This window comes from Bos grunniens, chromosome 6 (genome assembly GCF_055505025.1).
Source record: "Bos grunniens cultivar Pamir isolate PY7600 chromosome 6, Bosgru_T2T1.0, whole genome shotgun sequence".
NCBI classification, from domain to species: domain Eukaryota; kingdom Metazoa; phylum Chordata; class Mammalia; order Artiodactyla; family Bovidae; genus Bos; species Bos grunniens.
In genome coordinates, this window is record NC_141170.1 from 34,313,286 (window position 1) to 34,328,339 (window position 15,054).

The 15,054-nt window shown below is 37.7% G+C and overlaps 1 protein-coding gene across 1 annotated transcript in view; it reads left to right on the forward strand.

The window, feature by feature from the left end:
- Positions 1 to 15,054, forward strand: part of TMPRSS11D (transmembrane serine protease 11D) — a 60,223-nt gene that overhangs the window by 27,675 nt on the left and 17,494 nt on the right. Inside the window, exon 4 of the mRNA XM_086405578.1 lies at positions 12,896 to 12,963. Coding sequence (XP_086261704.1) covers positions 12,896 to 12,963 — 68 coding nt within the window. The remainder of the gene's footprint in view (positions 1 to 12,895; positions 12,964 to 15,054) is intronic.

The following is a 15,054-nucleotide window of genomic DNA, read 5'->3' on the forward strand; positions in this document are numbered from 1 at the left end:
AAATCATTAACAATATTTAGTCATATCATTTGCGTCATAAGAGCCCATTGTTTAGGCTTCAAACCAATGGCCATTCTTAAATTTCTTGAAGAAGCTGCTAGAGATAAACATCTCAGGAAGCCAGTCTGAAGACCATTATTAATAATGAAGCCCTCATACCCACACAAAAACATCTTGTAATGTTTCAGCTGTACACCTAGTTTAATAAAAGGGAGTAAACTGAAAGTGCGTATTTTGAAAATCCCAGCTTCATTCTAGGGAATTAGAACCCGGCTACCAGTCATTAGAGCAAGATGACAGAGATGTCCTCAGCCCTAAAGAAGTCGTTCAGTTTCTGTCAGAGAGACTAGATATGTTAGGTGAGTTCATCTTTCATACAGCACATGTAAAATTGCAAAACACTATTTTGGAGAGAAATGGCATAAGGCATAAAGCACAACATATAGCACATTCAGCAATGTGAAAACATAAACTAAATAAGTTTCTTTGAAAAGTACTACCAGCACCTTTGGAAGATATTCAGTAAGTCTTTAAAATACAACCTCCAATGCCAAAAAAATTGTACAATCTAACTTGTTATTTTTAATTTATTCCCAAAAATGGTCTAAAAGCAAATGATAATGTATGTACAAATTTTGTCATCAAAATGAAAATAATTTTAGTAATCTCTTTTGTTGTAAAGATAAAACACAAATGTAGAAAATTCAGGGCATTCAAGAAATATAAAAAAAAAACCAGAAACATGCACGGAATCTCAATACTCATATATCCACAATTAATATTTTTATATTCCAAGTATCTTTCATGTACACTTCATAATCATACATGCACAAACACATATAACTTTCTGTCAATGGAATAAGACTATACATGCTTGCTTTTTCCTACTTTTTTCTCAAAACTCTCATAGAAGTATTTAAATATCAATGAAGAAATCTACCATTTTAAATAACTAAACAGTATTATAGTGTAAAAAGATACAATATTTTATTTAACCACTCTTTTGTTGACAGATGTTTAAACTGTTTCCAGTTTTTCACTATTATATTCAATATCTGATGACCATTCTTGCTGATACTTGCACACCTGAATGATTATACTATTGGGACATATCCCAGAACTAGAATTATCAGAATATAGGTTTATGCATTTATTTCTCTCTAAAGATTTTCAAATTTTTCTTCAGCTTTAACAAGTATTTTATTTTGGAAGCATTTAAGATTTATAGAAAAGCTGCAAAGATAATATAGAATTCTCATACACATCACACCCAGTTTCCTCTGTATTTAACACCCTGTTGTTCAGTTGCTAAGTCATGTCCTACTCTTTGTGACCCCAAGGACTGCAGTATGCCAGGTTTCCCTGTCCTTCATCATCTCCCAGAGTTTGCTCAAATTTATGTCCCTTGAGTCAAAAATGCTATCTAACACCTTACACTAGTACATTTATTGCAATTAATGATTAAGTGTTAATAAGTTCAGTTCAGTCACTCAGTCATGTTTGACTCTCTGACACCCCATGGACTGCAGCTCACCAGGCTTCCCTGTCCATCACCAACTCCCACAGTCTACTCAAACTCATGTCCATCTAGTCGCTGATGGCATCCAACCATCTCATCCTCTGTCATTCCCTTATCCTCCTGCCTTCAACGCTTGCCAAAATCAGGGTCTTTTCCAATGAGTCAGTTCTTTGTATCAGGTGGCCAAAGTACTGAAGTTTCAGCTTCAGCATCAGTCCTTACAATGAATATTCAGGACTGATTTCCTTTAGGATGGACTGGTTGTATCTCCTTGCAGTCCAAGGGACTCTCAAGAGTCTTCCTCAACACCACAGTTCACAGCATCAATTCTTCAGCACTCAGCTTTTAGTTCAACTCTCACATCCATACATGACTACTGGAAAAACCATAGCCTTGACTAGATGGACTTTTGTTGGCAAAGTAATGTCTCTGCTTTTGAATATGCTATCTAGGTTGGTCATAGCTTTTCTTTCAAGGAGCAACTGTCTTTTAATTTCATGGCTACAGTCACCATCTGCAATGATTTTGGAGCCCAAAAAATAAAGTCTGTCACTGTTTCCATTGTTTCCCCATCTATTTGCCATGAAGTGATGGGACCAGATGCCAAGATCTTAGTTTTCTGAATGTTGAGTTTTTAGCCAACATTTTCACTCTCCTCTTTCACTTTCATCAAAAGGCTCTTTAGTTCTTGCTCACTTTCTTCCATAAGGGTGGTGTCATCTGCATATCTGAGGTTATTGATATTTCTCCAAACAATCTTCTGCTTCATCCAGCCTGCCATCTTGCATGATGTACTCTGCATATTAGTTAAATAAGCAGGGTGACAATATACAGCCTTGATGTACTCCTTTCCTGATTTTGAACCAGGCTGTTTTCCATGTGCAGTTCTAACTGTTGCTTCTTGACCTGCATACAGATTTCTCAGGAGGCAGGTCAGGAGGTCTAGTACTCCCATCTCTTGAAGAATTTTTCACTGTTGTGATCCACACAGTCAAAGGCTTGGCATAATAAACAAAGCAGACATAGATGTTTTTCTGGAATCCTCTTGCTTTTAATGTATTAACTCTAACATTAACACATTGTTATTAACAAAATTTCATATTTTATTCAGATTTCCTCTTCTTTTACTTAATGTTCTTTTCTGTTTCCTGATCCCATCCACGATAGCAAATTATATAATTGTCATGCCTTTTTAGGCTCTGAAAGTTCCTCAGATTTTCCTTGTTGGTGATAATCTTGACAGTTGAGGCATACTAGTCAGGTATTTTATAGAAATGTCCCACAACTAGGGGTTTTCTGATGTTTTTGCTTATGGCTAGACTGGGGTATGGGGATTTAGGGAGGAAGACTATAGAGGAAAAATTTCATTTTCTTTACATTGTATGAAGTGAGGGTACATAGTATCAATATGATTTATCACTGTTGATGATCACCTGGCTTAAGTAGTGTTTGTCAGATTTCTATTAATACACTAAAGTTCCTCCCTTTTCCATATTATACTCTTTGAAAGAAAGACACTATGTACAGGCCACACCTAAGAAGTGGAGTGAAAAGTCATGCTTTGAATATTTAAAGTATATTTAAAATTCTTCTATTTGTCTAGTCTCTCCACGTATTTGTGCACCCATTTGTTTAGATCAATCTAGTGGTCTAAGCATTTTTAACAATTATTTTAATTTCTAGATTGCACTCAAGTGCCCCACCTTACAGTCTTACCACCAGTATATGAGTATGCATTCACTTCAGTTCAGTTCAGTCACTCAGTCATGTACGACTCTTTATGATCCCATGGACTGCAGCACGCCAGGCCTCCCTGTCCATCACCAACTCCCGTAGTTTACTCAAACTCATGCCCATTGAGTCAGTGATGCCATCCAATCATCTCATTCTCTGTCATCCCCTTCTCACATGCTTTCAATCTTTCCCAGCATCAGGGTCTTTTCCAATGAGTCAATTCTTCACATCAGGTGGCCAGAATATAGAGTTTCAGCTTCAACATCAGTCCTTCCAATGAATTTTCAGGACTGATGTCCTTTAGGATGGACTGGTTGGATCTCCTTGCAGTCCAAGGGACTCTCAAGAGTCTTCTCCAACACCACAGTTCAAAGCATCAATTCTTCAGTGCTCAGCTTTCTTTATAGTTTAACTCTCACATCCATACATGACTACTGGAACCACTGCTTTGAGTAGTTGGACATTTGTTGGCAAAGTAATCTCTCTGCTTTTTAATATGCTGTCTTGGGTTGTCATAACTTTTCTTCCAAGAAGTAAGCGTCTTTTAATTTCATAGCTGCAATCACCATCTACAGTTATTTTGGAGCCTCCAAAAATAAAGTCAGCCACTGTTTCCCCATCTATCTGCCATGAAGTGATGGGACAGATGCCATGATCTTAGTTTTCTGAATGTTGAGCTTTAAACCAACTTCTTCACTCTCCTCTTTCACTTTCATCAAAAGGCTCTTTAGTTGTTCTTCACTTTCTGCCATAAGGGTGGTTTTCCAAATTTGCTGGTATATTGAGTGCAGCACTTTTACAGTGTCATCTTTTAGGATTTGAAATATCTCAACTGGAATTCCATCACCTCCACTAGTTTTGTTTATAGTGATGCTTTCTAAGGCCCACTTGACTTCACATTCCAGGATGTCTGGCTCTAGGTGAGTGATCACACCTAGTCATCTGCATATCTGAGGTTATTGATATTTCTCCCAGCAATCTTGATTCCAGCTTGTGCTTCATTCAGCCTGGCATTTTGTATGATGTACTCTGCATATAACTTATATAAGCAGGGTGACAATATACAGCCTTGATGTACTCCTTTTCCTATTTGGAACCAGTCTGTTGCTCCATGTCCAGTTCTAACTGTTGCTTTCTGACCTGCACACAGATTTCTCACGAGGCAGGTAAGGAGGTCTGGTATTCCCATCTCTTTCAGAATTTTCCACAGTTTATTGTGATCCACACAGTCAAGGGCTTTGGCATAGTCAATAAGGCAGAAATAGATGTTTTTCTGGAACTCTCTTGCTTTTTCTATGATCCAGCGGATGTTGGCAATTTGATCTCTGGTTCTGCTGCCTTTTTTAAAACCGGCTTGAACATCTGGAAGTTCATGGTTCACATATTGCTGAAGCTTGGCTTGGAGAATTTTGAGCATTTCTTTACTAGCGTGTGAGATGAGAGCAATTGTGCGGTAGTTTGAGCATTCTTTGGCATTGCCTTTCTTTGGGATTGGAATGAAAACCAACCTTTTCCAGTCCTGTGGCCACTGCTGAGTTTTCCAAATTTGCTGGTATACTGAGTGCAGCACTTTCACAGAGTCATCTTTTAGGATTTGAAATAGCTCAACTGGAATTCCATCACCTCCACTAGTTTTGTTTATAGTGATGCTTCCTAAGACCCACTTGACTTCACATTCCAGGATGTCTGGCTCTAGGTCAGTGATCACATCATTGTGATTATCTGGGTCATGAAGATCTTTTTTGTACAGTTCCTCTGTGTATTCTTGCGTCCTCTTTTTAATATCGTCTTCTTCTGTCTGGTCCATATCATTTCTGTCCTTTATTGAACCCATCTTTACATGAAATATTCCCTTGGTATCTCTAATTTTCTTGAGACATCTCTAGTCATTCCCATTCTGTTGCTTTCCTCTATTTCTTTGTACCGATCACTGAGGAAGGCTTTCTTATATCTCCTTGCTATTCTTTGGAACTCTGCATTCAGATGCTTATATCTTTCCTTTTCTCCTTTGCTTTTGGCTTCTCTTCTTTTTACAGCCATTTGTAAGGCCTCCTCAGACAACCATTTTGCTTTTTTGCACTTCTTTTTCTTGGGGATCGTCTTGATCACTGTCTCCCATACAATGTCACGAACCTCAGTCCACAGTTCATCAGGCACTCTGTCTATCAGATCTAGTCCCTTAAACCTATTTCTCCCTTCTACTGTATAATTGTAAGGGATTTGATTTAGGTAATATCTGAAACGTCTAGTGGTTTTCCCTACTTTCTTCAATTTAAGTCTGAATTTGGCAATATGGCATTCATGATATGAGCCATAGTCAGCTCCCAGTCTTGTTTCTGCTGACTGTATAGAGCTTCTCCATCTTTGGCTGCAAAGAATATAATCAATCTGATTTTGATGTTGACCATCTGGTGATGTCCATGTGTAGAGTCTTCTCTTGTGTTGTTGGAAGAGGGTGTTTGCTATGACCAGTGCATTCTCTTGGCAAAACTCTACGAGCCTTTGCCCTGCTTCATTCTGTACTCCAAGGCCAAATTTGCCTGTTACTCCAGGTGTTTCTTGACTTCATACTTTTGCATTCCAGTCCCCTATAATGAAAAGGACATCTTTTGGGGGTGTTACATTCAACTTCAGCTTCTTCAGCATTACTGGTCAGGGCATTGACTTGTATTACTGTAATACTGAATGGTTTGCCTTGGAAATGAACAGAGATCGTTCTGTCATTTTTGAGATTGCATCCAAGTACTACATTTCGGACTCTCTTGTTGACCATGATGGCTACTCCATTTCTTCTAAGGGATTCTCACTCACAGTAGTAGATATAATGGTCATCTGAGTTAAATTCACCCATTCCAGTCCATTTTAGTTAGCTGAATCCTAAAATGTTGACGTTGAATCTTGCCATCTCCTTTTTGACAACTTCCAATTTGCCTTGATATGGACCCAACATTCCAGGTTCCTATGCAATATTGCTCTTTACAGCATCAGACCTTGCTTCTATCACCAGTCACATCCACAACTGGGTGTTGTTTTTGCTTTGGATCCGTCTCTTCATTCTTTCTGGAGTTATTTCTCCACTGATCTCCAGCAGCATACTGGGCTCCTACTGACCTGAGTTCATCTTTCAGTGTCGTATCTTTTTGCCTTTTCATATTGTTCATGGGGTTCTCAAGGCAAGAATACTGAAGTGGTTTGCCATTCCCTTCTCCAGTAGACCACATTCTGTCAGAACTCTCCACCATGACCCATCTGTCTTGGGTGGCCCTACACAGCATGGCTCATAGTTTCATTGAGTTAGAGAGGACTGTGGTCCTTGTGATTAGACTGGTTAGTTTTCTGGGACTGTAATAGATATGCTTATTTTCCTACAGCATTAACACTATACATTGTAAATGTTATTCATTGCTGCTAATCAAACAGATAAGAAGTGATGTCTCACTATTATTTTGGTTTGCATCTCTTTGAGTACTAGTAAGATTTAATCTGTCTCCATATATTAATAGGTTATTTTTATAATTTCATTTGTGAATTTCCTGGTCATGACCTTCCCCACTTTCTTACTGGAGCATTTGTGTTTTCATGTAAATCTGGAAAAAGATTATTTCCTTATTAGAACATCAGAATTTGCCTGTTTTACATCTGCATATATTTCTCTAACTTGTTATTTGACTTTCAACCTCATGTATAATCTAGGATTTTTTAATGCCAAATAGATTTAATTTTTTATGAAGCCAAAATTATCAATCCATCTGTGATTTATTTGTAATAAGATACAAATTCAGCTTTTTCCCCAAAAAATAACTAGGTGGTGGTACCAAAGCAGTATATTAAACAGCATAATGGATTTATTTGTTGTACCACTTTTATCATACACTAAATTCTCCCTTTATTTTTCTGTATTCCCCTCTCTTTCACTGACTCATCTTTTCCTGTACCAGTACCAAACTATTTACTGTGGCTTTATAATTGAACATCTGGCAGAGAAAAATTCCCCTTGAAATTCTTTTGACATGTGATTTCCATAGTTAATCTCATTTATTCATACTTCTGTAGAAACACTTTGAATAATACTCTAATATAGTGCTTTATAGTTTATAAAGTACTTTTACATATATCATCTAACCTTCAGTTCATAATAGGTATATTATTTTTATAGATGGGTAAGTAAAGATAGTGAGCTTAAGAAACATGTCAAAGGCCATTCAACTAGAAAGTACTAGAAAAAAAATTCAAACCAAGGTCTCCTGATTTCAAATATAAGAATCATACCATTCACCAGTGGTAATATGAGTCACATCATTATTCTTGTTTCATAGTCAGTAGTGTTATACTTAATGAGCAGTGGAATAACCCCAGAACTTTCTATTATATTAAATAATTCACTTATCTTTCCTGGTTCTCAGTTTATTCATTAGTAAAATAAAATCATTTGACTAGATGATTCTTATAATATATTCTAACTCAAAAAGCCCATGATTATGTGATTTTTGCCCAAGATACCATGCTGCCCATTCACCTGTTTTTCTCATCCTGCTTCTCTGGCCATTACTCCTCTGTACCTTTTATAGTCTCATCCTCCTCTACACTGACATTAAATGTTAAAATTCCCCAACTCTTTGACCTATGCCCTCCTCTTCTCTCACTATTTTCTGTCTCTAGATGATCTCAACCCTGACCAACTTCTACCAACACTTACATACTAATGTCTCATTCTGTCTGCAGCCCAAACTTTTCTTCTGTACTTCAGACCTTTTCACCCAACTGCCAGCCTAATAGCTCTACTTGGCTCATGTAAAAACACCTCAAATATGTTTGTCCCCAAATCAAACTCATGATCACCCCGTGCCATACTAGCCTTCTTCCAATAATTCTATCCCCATTGATTAAAATGTTATTTATTGTTTTCCAAACCAAAACCCTAAAACTCATCTTTGATATACTGCTCTCATTCATTCCAAATATCCAGTCTATAGGTTTTAGCCCCTATTCTTCCCCTCAAATCCATTCATTTCCCTCCATATCTACTACCACCAGATCTATCCAAGCCATCACCTCTACAATGAAGTACCAAAATACCACCATAACTAATCTGTCTTATTTTGTACCTCGAATTGTTTATCCAGATGCAGCCAGAGAAATTGTTCTCAAATTGCAAATCTGATTTTATTACTCACTTGTTTAAAACACTTCCCATTATTTAAGATAAAGACTAAATGCTTCACAGACTATCAAGACTTTCATGATCTGGTCTTTCTATCACTCTAGCCTCCTTGCTTCCTATGCTACAATCGCCTTGCCCTTTCATTCCTTAAACACAGAGTGTTTGTTCCCAACCTAAGGGCTTTTTATGTACCATTCACTCTACCTGCGTAGCTGTTTCCTTCCTCTTCAACCAGCTAACTCTGCTTTTTCTTTAAGATCTCAATTAATACACATGCACAATAATGAACATGTAAATGAACAGTTAGTTAGGTAATAAAAACTGACACTCTTCTATTCCTGGCTATAGCCACACTGCCAGGTAAAGCAATGTCTTAAGTAAATCAATATACTTCTTAGAAGATTAAAAGAGAAAAGAAAACAAAAGCTTCATCAAATAAGAAGGTATTGAAAATAAGATAGTGATTTACCTTCTTGGAATAGCTAACAAGATCTTTTAGCCCTTAAGATGAAAAACATGTAACAGCTGTAGGTATAATATGTATAATGTTTTATCCTTCATATGACTTCATCTGTTAACAGGTTGATGATGGTACTTTGTAAGAATTTATCTCAATAATCCATATCTCACTTCAATTCTTATCAATTATGAATATGACTGAGGTTTAAGGATCCAAGGCTATTCTATATTTCAAAGGTAGTATTGTCAACCAGGAGAGAAACACAATCAGAATGGCTGCGATCCAAAAGTCTACAAGCAATAAATGCTGGAGAGGGTGTGGAGAAAAGGGAACCCTCTTACACTGTTGGTGGGAATGCAAACTAGTACAGCCACTATGGAGAACAGTGTGGAGATTCCTTAAAAAACTGGAAATAGAACTGCCTTATGATCCAGCAATCCCACTGCTGGGCATACACACTGAGGAAACCAGACTTGAAAGAGACACGTGTACCCCAATGTTCATCGCAGCACTGTTTACAATAGCCAGGACATGGAAGCAACCTAGATGTCCATCAGCAGATGAATGGATAAGAAAGCTGTGGTACATATACACAATGGAGTATTACTCAGCCATTAAAAAGAAAACATTTGAATCAGTTCTAATGAGGTGGATGAAACTGGAGCCTATTATACAGAGTGAAGTAAGCCAGAAAGAAAAACACCAATACAGTATACTAACACATATATATGGAATTTAGAAAGATGCTAACAATAACCCTGTGTACGAGACAGCAAAAGAGACACTGATGTATAGAAAAGTCTTATGGACTCTGTGGGAGAGGGAGAGGGTGGGATGATTTTGGAGAATGGCATTGAAACATGTATAATATCACATATGAAACGAGTTGCCAGTCCAGGTTCGATGCACGATACTGGATGCTTGGGGCTGGTGCACTGGGATGACCCAGAGGGATGGTATGGGGAGGGAGGAGGGATGAGGGTTTAGGATGGGGAACACATGTATACCTGTGGCGGATCCATTTCGATATTTGGCAAAACTAATACAATATTGTAAAGTTTAAAAATAAAATTTTAAAAAATACTTTTTTCATTGTTTACTTAATTTTTGCCCATTGTAATAAAAGGGTCAATAATACATGTTCCAAAATCAAAGAAGTGTGAAAACAAACTCACCTGACTCATTAAACAAATAATTTTGAAGGGAAGGGAAAAGGACAAAAGGTTGTATATAAACTTCACTGAAAGTAGATGCATAGCCTCTAGGAGTTGCAGCAGCCAATTGTGCACAGATCGATTTTTTAAACATACTTTGGACTGTTCTCCTCTTACAGATGAAGATAACGAGAGGAAGCAAGGTTACAAGATTCATTCACGTTCCCAGAGCAAGCTAACTTCTCTCCGTATACCCTGTGTATATACTTCCCACCTAGCCCATTTTCTTCCTATTCAAGCATCTGTTCACTGATTTTCTACCAAGAATTTGATAAGTTCTAATGGAAAATTCTGAAAGAGATGGGAATACCAGACCACCTGACCTGCCTCTTGAGAAACCTATATGCAGGTCAGGAAGCAACAGTTAGAACTGGACATGGACCAACAGACTGGTTCCAAATAGGGAAAGGAGTACGTCAAGGCTGTGTATTGTCACCCTGCTTATTTAACTTCTATGCAGAGTACATAATGAGAAACGCTGGGCTGGAAGAAGCACAAGCTGGAATCAAGATTGCCGGGAGAAATATCAATAACCTCAGATATGCAGATGACACCACCCTTATGGCAGAAAGTGAAGAAGAACTAAAGAGCCTCTTGGTGAAAGTGAAAGAGAGTGAAAAAGTTGGCTTAAAGCTCAACATTCAGAAAACTAAGATCATGGCATCTGATCCCATCACTTCATGGCAAATAGATGGGGAAACAGTGGAAACAGTGTCAGACTTAATTTTGGGGGGCTCCAAAATCACTGCAGATGGTGACTGCAGCCATGAAATTAAAAGACACTTACTCCTTGGAAGGAAAGTTATGACCAACCTAGATAGCATATTAAAAAGCAGAGACATTACTTTGTCAACAAAGGTCCATCTAGTCAAGGCTATGGTTTTTTCCAGTGGTCATGTGTGGATGTGAGAGTTGGACTGTGAAGAAAGCTGAGCACCAAAGAATTGATGCTTTTGAACTGCGGTGTTGGATAAGACTCTTGAGAGTCCCTTGGACTGCAAGGAGATCCAACCAGTCCATCCTAAAGGAAATCAGCCCTGGGTGTTCATTGGAAGGACTGATGCTAAAATTGAAACTCCAATATTTTGACACCTAATGCGAAGAGCTGACTCAGTGGAAAAGACTCTGATGCTGGGAGGGATTGGGGTCAGGAGGAGAAGGGGATGACAGAGGATGAGATGGCTGGATGGTATCACTGACTCAATGGACGTGAGTCTGAGTGAACTCCGGGAGTTGGTGATAGACAGGGAGGCCTGGCGTGCTGCGATTCATTGGGTCACCAAGAGTCGGACACAACTGAGTGGCTGAACTGAACTGAAATGAATGAAAGAGTCCACAAAATTTTCATGTTCTCTATGAAATACAGAATCTTAGCCATAGGCTTCTTCTTTTATCCTTGTATATGGATATCAGCCAATTAATCAACTTTCTTTATGTTGCTTATTATCTTCACCAAATTACCTCAATATTTTCTACATAGCAAAAATGTAATAATTAAATTTAACACTTTGGTCAAGTCTAGCCTGTGCTGGTACAATACTAAATCATGAAATATAATTACAAGAAACATTTAGTTAAATTTTAGCAATTCCTTCAGTTTTAGGTCAGATCTTTCTACTTCTGTTAAAGTCAAGTAATATTAAACTTACCTACTGCCTACAATATACCATATAAACAAACACATTAAAACCCATCCTTCTACAAAGTTAACTAGAATATGGCTGACCAAATGGTAGCATCCTATAATTCTAGATCATAGAATTTTGAGTGACTTTTTGCTTTCTTCTTAACACTTACTAGTACTTCTTGAATTTTTAAAAAAGGAAATTATTATTATAAAATCAAAAGCCTCATAATTCTTAAAAATATTTAAGACTTCTAGAAGGAAAAAAAGTTATCATATTTTCTAACAACTGGTTGGTTCAATATCAGCCAAAAAAATGGATAATGAAAAAGTAAGATATAATATGGTGTGACAGAGATTATGTAAACTTTACAGTCTCAAGAATTGACTTCAAATCCTGGCTTAATGTAAGATTCAGCATGCTACTTAATTTCCCCATTTGAACTTCTTCACGTTCACCTCAACCTTGGTCCAACCTCACAGTACTAGCCAACAGAATCCACTCCACAATATGATGGCTTAGTACATCTCACCCTGCATCTTGGTAGAACTATTCCAGTTACAGAATCACTACTAGTTCTCTGTGAAGCTAAACCTTATACCTCAAGAGAATCATCCTTGCGGCACTGAGCAATGATTCAGGGGGAAGATTAAAGTTAGGTCAGGAAATAACAACTGATGTTAAAAATAACTTAAGATGTTTAGGCATTAATCAGAAACAATAAGGAAAAGACTATTCTTTATTTCTCTTCCTCCTTCTTATCAGGCTCTCCATTGCTACTCATTTTAATCTGATTTTAACCTATTTAAAAACAGTTGCTGCAGGATCACAGTGTAAGTTGTATAGTGTTGGGCTGGCTCATGCCCCAACCTCTTCAGGAACAGCCACAAAATCAAATAACATGAACTCTCATTGAGCAAAATGTCTGCTGTGTTTAGAATGGCTTCTAGTGAAAATGCATCCTATCCATTATTATCTTTGTGTAATAGATGAAGAACAGACCCTGCTTCAGAAGGTTTTTAGCCTGTCTAAATCGATCCCAGGTGTTCTAAAGTGGAACTGAACTAAAAAAACTCCAGTCTATATTCCTCATTAGCATAGTCCCATGTTTCAGTGTTGGAAAGAGGAAGGAGAGAAAGAACTGTAATTACAGAAAGGTTTTTTTTTTTTTCCTTTCTACAGATTACTAAAACATTCAAAGAGTCAGATTTAAAAAATGAGTTCATCAAAGCTCATGTTGTCAAACTGAGGTAAGTGGAACTACAATATATATATAAGCCTAGATACAATTTGCTTCATTTGGCTTTGTTCATAGCATAGATAATGAAAGAGACATTCATACAAGGTGTTGCAATATCATGAAAATAGTATCATGGGCAGCTTAAAAAACAATGTCAAATTATCACATATGGTCTATATATCTAGTAACATGAATGACTGTTACTTCAATTCTTCATGGGAAAAGGAAGAGAGTTGGGTGATGGTACAGTAACAAGGCTATTTATAAATTCAGGGGATACTATTCACAATGCATTCTGTGCAAACAATGCCCTGTGGAGATGTGCAATGCTGTGATCCTGGGCATATTCATCCAAGATTGGAACGCTAAACCAACATCAAAAGTGGCTTTTCAGTTTTTGTCTCCCTGGAATGTTTTAAAGGATGCTATGGCCAGATACAGACACGTCTGAGATGAATCAGTAATAGGGGAAGCAGCAGCATGCATGTTCATTATTTTTCATGTCTACCTGAATGGAATACAGACCTATTCTTGTGATGTGATGAGATGTGATGTGATATCTCTCCCAACTAAAATAGTTACCTTTACTGAAGTGAAAGTAAAAGTGACTGGCCCTACCACTAATGTCTCAAATGTCCACACTGCTCAGTCCTTCAAATAATGTAAAAAAATTCTTCAGAAGAAAGAGAAATTATACTAATTCTTTCTCAAATACCAATACCACAAAAAGATTAATTTTTCTTATTCTTGGTAGAGTTACCTAGGTAAGTACAAGCATGGCGCTCTGGTCAGTTAAGTTTTGCTGAGGAGCTCGAGAAGTAAAAAGAATTCAGGGGAAGAGTTTGTTTCAAAATGTATTTCAGTCAGTTCAGTGCACATTCACCTTAGTACTTTCTTGAGCAAGTCTCTGTACTAGCCACTAGCTGGCAATACTTGTAGAACTGAATCTGTATTTCTTTTCCTTTTGTTCACTTCCCACTTACTGCTTAATCTACTGCCCTCTGGCTTCTGATCTCACCACAAAATACTAGTTGTCCTTCCCAAGTTCAACAATGACATTTGAATCACAAATTCCAAAAAAACTGTATCAGTCCTCTTCTTGAACCTCTCAACAGAATTTAGCACTGTTGAGCTTTTATTCTTTTTTGAAATAGTGCCATCCCTTGGTTTCCATGACCCTCTACACTCTGATTTTCTTTTTACTTCTCAGTTATTTCTTCTCAGTTTTCTTTGTTAGCTCTTATTCTTTCTTTTCACATTCCTCAAATGTCTGACTGTGCAGTGAGCCTCTCATCACACTGAAGCTCCTTTTAGGGGCTTCCCTGCCTCTTATGCTGGGAAAGACTTGAGGGCAGGAGGAGAAGGGGACGACAGAGGATGAGATGGCTGGATGGAATCACCGACTCAATGGAATGAGTTTGAGTGAACTCCAGGAGTCGGTGATGGACAGGGAGGCCTGGTGTGCTGCACTCTATGGGGTCGCAAAGAGTTGGACACAACTGAGCGACTGAACTTCCCCCTATATGCTAATTATTATCAAAGTTGTATCTCTGGGGCCAGACCTCTTTTCTCATCTCTAGATGTGAACCTATACAGCCATCTACTTGATATCATAATATGGCTATCTTGCAGATAACACAACTTTAATACATCCTGACCTGAACCTATCCTCTGTCCCCAATAAAATACGTTACTCATTTAGTGTTGCCTACCTCTGTCAGTGGTTTACCTTCAACCTAGTTGCTCAAGAAAGAAATATGAGAGCTATTCTCTAATTCCTGTCTCTCCCTCAACCCATACATACAATCATCTAACCTTCAAAGTTCTGTTACTTAAAATGTTTAAGATCCATAACTTCACACACACTGTCCTCAGTCATCTCTCTTCTGGACTTACACCACCTCCTAATGCACCTCCTCTCCTCTAGTCTTGCTCCATTCCACATTTTACATAGCAGCCAGTAAGATTTTTTTTGAAATGATAAAGCTAAACATAGTACTTGCTTAATGTTCTTCTAACTGCCACTCCTTACCCCTACGATATATAAACATATATTATGTCTGTATGTATAACATTATATGTGCACATACATACATGTGTA